Source organism: Caretta caretta, chromosome 19, assembly GCF_965140235.1.
Source record: "Caretta caretta isolate rCarCar2 chromosome 19, rCarCar1.hap1, whole genome shotgun sequence".
NCBI lineage: Eukaryota > Metazoa > Chordata > Testudines > Cheloniidae > Caretta > Caretta caretta.
This window is the reverse complement of record NC_134224.1, coordinates 760,322-770,077: the sequence shown is the minus strand read 5'-3', so window position 1 is coordinate 770,077 and position 9,756 is coordinate 760,322. Positions and strand designations below refer to the sequence as shown.

The window sequence follows — 9,756 nt, the reverse complement described above, 5'->3', positions numbered from 1 at the left end:
AAAATTAAAAGCAAGTGTCTGGGGGTGAAACAGAGAAAAAAATAAAAGCTGTAAAAGGATTTGAAATGTGGAAATGTTTCCATAGTTTCATAAAGGTATTTTGGATGATAACCTGGTTTGCATGTATTTATAATTATTATTTTATTTCTGAGCGTATGCTATCCAATCCATTGCAGACGCTCAGCAAATTCTAAAATTTATAAACACACACAAACTTTTTTGTATTCAGAATTCCACACCCCATTTCATGTTGCTGAACTACAAGTCCCTGCCTTTTTGTGAAACAGTCACATAAGCAGAAAGAAATTAAGAACATGAGCATGTAATCAAAGCTGACAAAATGCTTTATTAATCATGTGTGTTGAATCTTTTAAACAATATTGCGTTATTTTGTTGCTCTAGAGGAGTTATTAATGCGGTCTTCTGCAGTGTTTGCCAGCTTATTTGTACTGCAAGGTGAACCCATTTGCTGGTGTGCTAACTTATGGGTATCAAACATGATATTTAGTCTGATAATGGTCCATCATCGTGACTTTTTTTAAATTAAAAAAAATCCAAAGAAACAGTTGATAAGAGTAGGAAAGCTGTAGCTATTAAAATCCTTTGTATTAGCCACTACACAATAACTACATTTTTGAAAATGACAGAGAAAGTAGGATAATTAATTTATAGTAACATGGCTGATTGTGACATTTGCCTGAGCAATAATGCATTTGCAAACAAAACACTGAAGGCACAAAAATACAATAAAACCAAGCAGAAGATTTTTGTGGAAAACAGAAGATTTTTCATGTTGGGCGCAAACTGCATTATTCACACCTAAAAAAATTAATTTGTGAATTGACACACAGTAATGCCCGATCGTCAACCAAAATTCCCTTTACACCTGCTGTTTCACAAAATAAGAGATGTATCCAAAGTCAATGTGTCAAATATTATAGACTGCGGATAGGAAGTTTTCTAGCAAATTATATTATCTGACATTTTACCCACTTTATGCAATTAAACATTTCTCCAGTGTGTGAGTTCCACAGACACAGGCTTCAAAAGTTCTCTCAACATACAAAGGTTGCTGGAAACAAAAGATCTGTGAAAGTGAAAAGAATCCACTTATGTGACCTTTCCTCACAAATTCTGAGAGAAAGCAGACTTTAAAAAGATACAAATTAATTCTTCTAGAAATACAGAGCATGAAATAAATAAGTATTCTCTAGACCCTGGTATAGGCATAAATATTAGGATATGATACTCTATAGAAGGATCTGGTGAAATCAAAAACCATGAGAGCACAGCTTGAGTGCTAGGATGGAATTTTCTTGTAGTACATTGTTGTTTATTGTTTTCTGTAATATAAGGTGAGAAAATTCTTTTAAAAAAAAAAACAACAAAAACATTTTCTGCTTGTATTCTATATTCCAAAAAGGCGTATTAATCTCAATGGACTATCATAGCACCCCAAATACAAATTATGCTATTCCACTGGTATTCTACATTTTAAAGCTCTGCGTGTGTACATAAAAGACACACAATATAGACGCCTATGCCATGAAGATGGAGTTTCCCAGAAGTGTAATTAACAGGAATGTGAATGCTGATTAACTGTATTGGTAACAATTGTAAACATAGGTGAGTAACAGATTTTTCACATATCTGAGTTATCTGAAAGCAAAGATAATATTAAACAGAACGTTAGAAAGCTGAATAGGAAAATAAAATTACAGGTCTTTTACCTCTAAAAGAAATTAATAACGTTGTCTTTTCAGATTTAAGTTTATGATAAATGAAAAATGAGGAGTTTTTTCTCCCTTTTCAGGTAAAATGTACATTTCTAGACTAGTGGCTTCCGCTTCAAAAAACAAAAAAAGGGTTTCCCTTTCTCTCTCAGGTAACAGGTGAGCATTTAGCCCTGTCTGCGCCTCTCTCTCTCACGGCACTAACTGCGAATATGATGGGGAAGAGATTTGCAACAGTCACATTTTGTTTTAAATTCTACCTTCTCTTTAGGGAAATCTTTGGAACTGAAAAAATGCAGGGTATGAAGAACAAATCAGACCAGATTCTTTCCCGTTAGCTAGGGCCGCACAATATACTTATAATTTTCCTGAGATCCCTGTACAGGCAGCTCATCTCTTCCAGAGACCCTTGTAAGTGTAAGAGCTTCCACACATTTGTTTAAAGAGCTTGATTTTACACTTCCCTGCTGATGGAGTCCACAGCTCCTGGAGTATCAAGAGCAAGTTGCACACACTGCAGAATGGAGAATAATTTTGGCAAACACCGCCTATAAGCCGTAGGAGTCAGAGGATCTGAGTTATAAGATTTTAGAAGGATGCAGCCAGTAAACATGGACTCTGAATCTCACTGTGACACATTCCCCTTGGACCAAACATGAACACCCGAAGTCATGATTTAGGATTCAATTCCCCATGCGGAACCAGCGGCTCCCCCCTCCAAGTTTAAATGCCATTTGCGATCAGGCCGGCAGGTGCCCTGCCCCAGGGGCGTTTATTTGCCTCGGTTTTTCAACAGTTGCAGTCCCGGTCTCTCTGGAGCTGCCCCATTGTCCTGCAGGGAGAGCACGGGACGCCCCTGCTGCTGGGAACGGGGGCTTGGTTCCTGCAGAGCCAGGCGAGGCGGTGGGAATGGTCCTTGCAAAGGAAAATCCCAACTTGCCTCAAACTTTCTACGGGGATGAAAAAAACAAGCCGTCGGAGCGGCTGAAGCAACGGGCAGCCCCGCCTGGCCTGGGCCACAGGACCAGGGAGCGTCCTGCCCGCTTGGGGCCCCTGCCCTGCCCGCTCCGCGCTGCCCCGGCCCGCTCCCTGCCAGCTCCCCTAACGCCAAGCCCTCGCCAGCCTCCCGGGCAGGGTCCAGCAGCCTGCAAAGAAGACACGAGACCGGTTCCGGGGGGGATGGTTTATGTACGTAATAAAAATATTTACTATAAACATAAATAGAAACGTAACTTCGCGGGCTACATAGTCTTTTGCGATTAAAAAACAAAAACTCCGAACCCAACGCTGCGGAATGAACCGAACCTGCCCGCGGGAAGGGGGGGCTCTGAACGCGGTTAGAAATAAATAGAAACGGGACGGGAAACGATATTAAAATAGCCTCTCACAATCAGTCCGTGTAAAAAACCGGCCGGGGGACGGAGCGGGGATCCGGAGCGGCGGGCACGTGTGTACATATCTCACATATTTACAGCCGGGCTGGGAAAGTTACCGCGACCCGCCCCGCACACCCCTCCGCTCCCCAGCGCCCCTCCCAGGCCCCGCAGCGCCAGCCCGGGGAGCCCCTGGAGCGAGCCCTGGGAAACTCTCCGCTCTCTGGGAAGCCAAGAGGCCGCAGTCTGCAGCGGGCGGTCGGGGGCAGGCGGCCCCCCAGGAGGAGAGGGGGGATCAGCGCCATCGGAACCGGTCCAGGGGCCCGCGGGGGGGGGGGGAGCTTCGGCACCAGGTCTCGCCCCTCCCCGACCCGTCCCAGCCTGCAGCCGGGGGGGGGACAGGGGGGCGGGGAGCCGGGCCGGAGAGAGCCCCCCGCAGGGTCAGTGGCATGGGAGCAAACGAAGAATAAATTAGATCTCAAACCTTTGGCTAGTTCTCCTCTCGCGGCGTTTGCAGAGCCGCGGGGCTCTGGAGCGCGCGGTATTTTTGGAAGTCAAATAAATACAGCGATTTAAATTAGAGACAAATTGCAGTTGCGCACCAGTCTGAGGAATAAATTAAGGAGCGTTTTCCACGCGCCGCCCGGCGAGTCTCGGCATCCAGGGCCCGAAACCAAGCGGCAGCAACCAAGTCCCGAGCGCGACTTCCCGCCGGGGCCGCGGGCGGGGTTCGGGCTCCCTGGCCGGGCCGGGCGCGGTCCCTGCCGCCCGCGGGCCCTCGCTGTAAACTCCAGAGCTACACCCGCCGCGGCCCGGCGCCCTCAGCCCCCTGCCCCGCCGCCCAGTCACTGCACCGAGCTCTGGAGCGGGTGGTGCAGCGGCGAGGTCTCCGCCTGCGCGTAAACATCCTCCATGGGCGGGTGCGGGACCCCGGCCGGCGTCATGCGCTTCTCCTTCTGCCGCCGGTTGCAGAACCAGACCCGCACCACCTCCTTCTCCAGCTGCAGACTGTCCGCCAGCGAGGTGATCTCGTGGGCCGAGGGCTTGGGGCACTTGAGGAAGTGGTTCTCCAGGGCGCCCTTCACGCCCACCTCGATGGAGGTGCGCTTCTTGCGCTTGCGGCCCTGCGCCGCGATCTTGTCCAGGTTGGTGGGGCTGCCCGTGCTGGAGTCGGTCTCCTCCAGCCATTTGTTGAGCAGGGGCTTGAGTTTGCACATGTTCTTGAAGCTGAGCTGCAGCGCCTCGAACCGGCAGATCGTGGTCTGCGAGAAGACGTTGCCGTAGAGGGTGCCCAGGGCCAGGCCCACGTCCGCCTGGGTGAAGCCCAGCTTGATCCGCCGCTGCTTGAACTGCTTGGCGAACTGCTCCAGGTCGTCGGAGCTGGGCGCGTCCTCGTCCGAGTGCTCCTGCGGGTGGCCCAGGTGCTGCGGGGAGGCCTCCAGCTGGGGGTCGTGCAGCCCGGCCGCCTCCTCGTGGCCCAGGGGGTCCCGCAGGCCGTGGTGCAGGGCCGGCGCCGGGGGGCCCAGCATGCCGTTCAGGTTGGGGTAGGCGGACTGCGAGTAGAGCAGCGGCTGGTGGCTGCCGGACGTGGGGGACATGGGCGCCAGGTGGTGCCCGCTGCCCTGCGCCCAGGCGCCCGGGTGGCCGCCGGGCGCCTGCTGGTGCACCAGGTGGGAGCGGGGGTGGAAGGCGCCGGGCAGCTCCTCGCGGCCCGCCCCCTGCACGCCGCCCTTGCCGTGCTCGGCCTGGCCCAGGTGGGAGCCGCTGCCCCAGTCGGAGCCGGCGCTGGGCAGCCACTGGGGGTGGCCGAGGCTCACGGGGTGGCCGGAGCCGCTGGCCAGGCCCTGCAGGTACTCGTGGTGCATCATCTTCTGCACCTCGCGGTAGGTCGTGCCCTGGTGCATGCGGCCCGAGTCGGGGGGCAGCAGCGGGCTGCTGCGGGGCAGGTACTGGGCTGCGGCGGCCATGGCTCCCCGCGCTCACTGAGGGCGCTCGGCGGAGCGCTGCGCTTTAGAGCCGGGCTGCGGGGCGCCGGTGGGTGCCGGGCTCCCGGCCACTCCCCCCCGCGCCCCATTGGCTCCGCCGGCCGGGACTGGCAGGAGGCTCCTCGCCTTCATAGGGTGCCCCCGGCTCGGGGCGCTTCCTCTCGCCTCCCTCCCCGATTGGAGGCGGGGGTGCAGGCGGCTCCCAGGGATTGGCCGGGGAGGCGCTGGGGCTGGGGAGCCCGCGTGCTCCGGGCCCCGGGGCGGGCTCTGATTGGAGGGAGGCTGTTCATTCATGCTGGCTTGCGATTCGCCACGTGGGGAGGGCGCTTTGCGGGGCACCTGCTGCGGGGCGCGCCCCGCCCGGGCTCCGTGCGGCTCCCCCTGCGCCCCGGGCCCTGCGGGGCTCGGCCTGGGCCGGGGCTCCTGCCCGCCGGGCCGGGGCGTCGCGCTGCGGGCGCTGAGCGGCTGGAGGCTCGCCCGGCCCCGGCCGTCGGGCTCGGCCCCGGCCCCGCTGGCGGGAGACCCCCCGCCCAGGCTGGCCGGCGAAGGGCGGGACGAGGAGCCCCCGGGGCCCCCGGGCAACTCGGCCAGGGCAGCGCGTTGTGTTCCCAGCGGCCGGGCCCGGGGGATGCGGCCGCTCCTGTCCCGCGGGCTCGGCACCGCTCCGCGCGCTGGGAGGTTCCCCGGGGCGGCTCAGGGCAGCGCCGAGCCTGGCTCGCAGCCGCCCGGCCGGGCAGGGCTGGCTCAGGACCCCGGCGCAGGCTCGAGGGCCTCGCTCCGGCCATGTCCTCTCGGCCCCGGCGGGCAGGCGGCGAGCAAAGCCCGGGGACCCACGCCAGCTCGGGGCGCCTGAAGGCCGGCGTGGCGCACGGGCAGGGAGACTCCCCGGCACTTCGGTGACTCCCCACGGCTTCCCCCGCTGCAGCCACCCGACGGGGCGAGCCGAGGCACCCAGGCGTGGCCGGGGCACGGCCGTAAAGCTGGTGAAAGGGGCCAGATGCTGCCTTTTGTGAGGACGGTGGCCTTGCGTGGCGCGGGGGCATTTCCACCGGGATGCTGCCGGTTGCCATGGCGAGGGCACGAAGGGATCACAGAGCCCCATTGAAGCGGCTCCGCGCAGGAAGAAAGACCCCTGTTTAACTTTCGAAGTCCCCAGCGCCACCCATGAATCGCGCCCCTTCCAGCGGCAGCCAGGGCGCCGCGGCCTCGGGCTGCAGCCCTTGGAGCTCGGCCTCGCGGCTGCTTTTCCGCCCTCGGAGTGCGGTTTGCGGCGTGCAACTCCGCGGAGCCTGCGGGAGGGATCCCGCCGCTCGGGCCCAAGGAAGGGGGCCCCTGCTGCTGGTCCTGACCCTGCTAAAGTGGGTCCCGGCCGGAGCAGGCTTGGCCGCCCTTTGGCAGAGCGCGGGCCCCTGCCTAGCGGGCCCCGGGTCGGCCTGCGAGCTCTGCGGTGCGGGGGGCTGGGCGGGGGACGGTGGCACCGCCTGCCCTGAGCTTTGGGGCTGACCCTCGCAATCCAAGGGCCTGCCCAGCGCGCTCCAGGGCCCTGGGCCGGTGTAATACCGGGGGGAGGCCGGCCCCGAGGAGCCCGCGGACACCAGGAGCCAGCGGTGCAGGAAGAATTTGTCTAGTGGGGGGTTCCAGAGCCACTGAGCCGAGCTGCGAACCCCGCATATCATGGAAACCGCTTCAAGCCGGGGATGCAGCAGCCCCCCGCACCCCGAGTTTCAGCACCTGTGCCAGGAGCTGGCTGCTCCCACAGCTCGGTGCCCGGCATGAGGGGCTGGTACACAGCTGAGGGTCAGGTGCGGGTTCTGCTGGGTGCGCAGTTCCTGGCGCCTGCTGGAGAAACCTCACCTGGCAGGCGGTGCCTGCGGTCACTGTCAATTAGGGTGACCAGACAGCAAATGTGAAAAGTCGGGGTGGGGGGGTAACAGGAGCCTATATAAGAAAAAGACCCCAAAATTGGGACTGTCCCTATAAAATCGGGACATTTGGTCACCCTCGTGTCAACGTCCCCCGTAAAGGTCAGTCTGAGCCAGGAGACTGGGTCCCCGCTCGCCTCCACCCAGGCCTCGGCCGGAGCCGGGTGTTGCCGGCTGTTGGTGCAGAGAGCACCCGGGGAGCGCCCTGTCCCCCAGCGCAGGGCGGCGGCAGCGATTGTCCCTGGCAGCCTGGGACCTGTGGGCTCTCGGGCTCCAGGCTCAGCTGTCCACCCCTGTGCGCACCCGGCGGGTGCAGGAGCCCGGCTGGCTGGGAAAGCCCCGCAAGGCGGCCGGCTCTGCGGCTCCAGAGGGCCGGGGATGCTGCGGCCGGTTTGAGTGAGAAAGTTCCTGCGCTCTGAGCGCCTCAGCCAGGGAGCACCGTGGGGCAGGGCGGGTTTGCACAGGCCCCCAGGGGCTCCCCGCATACATGGTCAGTAGTCGCAGACCTGCACAGAGCAGGGGTTGGGGTTGGGTGGATCCTAGGCTCCCATGGCAAAGCCAAGACCCTGGAATCACCCAGCCTGTTCTCTGCAGCTCCATATCCCCTCGGCTCTCTTCATCGCCCCAGGGTTTGAGCAGTGAACAGGGCGCCAGCAAGTTCCACGCCCGCCCCGCCCTGCGGGTCCTCCCCAGGCTTTACACGTCGTGGAGGGGGTTTGTTGGACTGGGTTTTAATAACTGTTCAGTCGCGGTGTCTCTGTGCTGTGCTGCCGAAGACAAGGTGAACAAAGTGCGCCCAGTGCCTACAACAGAACTGGGGGTGGGTTGAGGCCTTTTCCCTCCCCGAGACTCCCCGACTGTCCCGCTTCCACGCTTCCCTCCCATCCCTGGCGGGAAGAGACAGGTGTGTACAGTGCAGGTGTTGGAGGCTGGAGCTGCTGGCGGGAGCCACGGCACTGGAACCTTCCACTGGCCCCTGCACCCAATCCCAGCAGCTCTGTCGAGAGGTGGGAAATGTCGCTTTAAGCTGCTGGCTGTTGACAGGGTTAATTTAACCTCGCCGGACCTGGCCAGAGTGGCTGCAAGGATGGTGGGTAAAATCCATCACAAGTGAAAAGCACGTGTTCAGTCAGCTTCGTTCATGACCCTGGTGTGTTAACTTTCTGCAAACATTCAGGGGCCCAAGTTCTACTAGAACCGATACTTGTCAACAAGGAATTTGAAACTGGACTTTTCAATGGGAACGAATTTTTAATTGCTTATTTAGCTACAGTAACTGAAATTCACAGCGAAGGCTGTCTGTTAGGTACAGAAATCATCCAGTCAAGAAACAAACAATTCCAGATGACGAACGTGACTAGCCTATCACAGTCAAATTTTTGAAGCTTGAATTGTGTATATTTGCAATGAACACGTCTATGAATTGCAATTTGCACAGGGGAAAATATGCAAAGAAATTTATACGTAATTTCACATTATGAATGTCAGTTTTGCTTTCCGACCTTTACAACAAGCGCAACTCCCTAAAAAACACAACCCAGAAATTCTGCTCCAAGCAGAGGCTTTAGTGTAACCTGAAAAGGTAGAAGAGCCGGAACACCAGGACAGCCAAGAGACTTTGCCATCACTTCTCTAGTTTGCACAGAAGATGCCCAGATACTAGTGATGGGCAGCACCACGAAGTCCTAAGGCAGGATCTTGCTGTCTGGTGGGAAATTGGAAAAGGAACATAAGAATGGCCCTACTGGGTCAGACCAAAGGTCCATCTCTCCCAGTATCCTGTCTGCCAACAGTGGCCAATGCCAGGTGCCCCAGAGGGAATGAACAGAACAGGGAATCAATCATCAAGTGATCCGTCCCCCATCGCTCATTCCCAGCTTCTGGCAAACGGAGGCTAGGGACACCACAAACATGCTATATAAATGATCCCTTGTGAGTGTTTTTCTGAGCTCTGCATATCACATCCTTTCACATCTTCCAGGCCCTGTCCATTGAAAATAACTATAAACATATACAAGGGCTGGCTACTGCTCTCCATCCACACACACAACTCTCACTGCTGCCAGCTGGCTTTTGGTCTTGTGCCCGAGTAAGGACAGCAGGATTTGCCTCCTGTGTCTTTTCCCTACTCTCCGCCCACTGCCTGGCTCCCTGTCCAAAGCTGCAGCAGCTCAGCCACGCTCTCTCCCCCTCTCTCTCTAAATTTTTGTTTCTGCTATGTTGCTATGGCACTTAGTGTTGCATTCATCGGTAGAATTTAATATATACCTGTGGGAAAGAATTAGTTTGTAAGTGCTTTATACACCACATTGCAGTTACAGGTATAGCTTTTCCATCATTTCTCATTAGATTTTATACATTGACATGAAAGTGACATGGAATCTCCTTTTCCTTTATTTGTACATTTATGGCTATGTTATTTATATAAAAATAAAGAAGATTTTGTAAATGGGAGCATTCCTCCACACCCTGTCTCCTATGCAATCGTTTTAGTAGCTTTCAGACGAGCCAGGTACATTACACTTTAAACCTTATACAGAGATATTCAAATAAAAGACCTCTCCCAATGCGTACATTTAGAGTCCAGGCTGGGAACATGGACTCACTCAAACTGAAACATGCTGCATGGGGCAAGCAAAGCCTGCTTTCTGTTTTAGTTGAGGAATTCCTAGTAGCTAAATAGCTGTCAGCCATTCAGAGCTGTGGGGATGACCCCAGCCCTGGTTTACTTTGTGTCATTGTA

The 9,756-nt window shown here is 56.2% G+C and overlaps 1 protein-coding gene across 1 annotated transcript; it reads right to left on the bottom strand.

Moving 5' to 3' along the window:
• Positions 1 to 326: 326 nt before the first annotated feature.
• On the bottom strand, positions 327 to 5,152 carry POU3F1 (POU class 3 homeobox 1). The gene has a single exon (XM_048826018.2). It carries the CDS (start codon positions 5,071 to 5,073, stop codon positions 3,952 to 3,954), a length of 1,122 nt encoding a protein of 373 aa, XP_048681975.1. The 5' UTR covers positions 5,074 to 5,152; the 3' UTR covers positions 327 to 3,951.
• Positions 5,153 to 9,756: the final 4,604 nt, after the last annotated feature.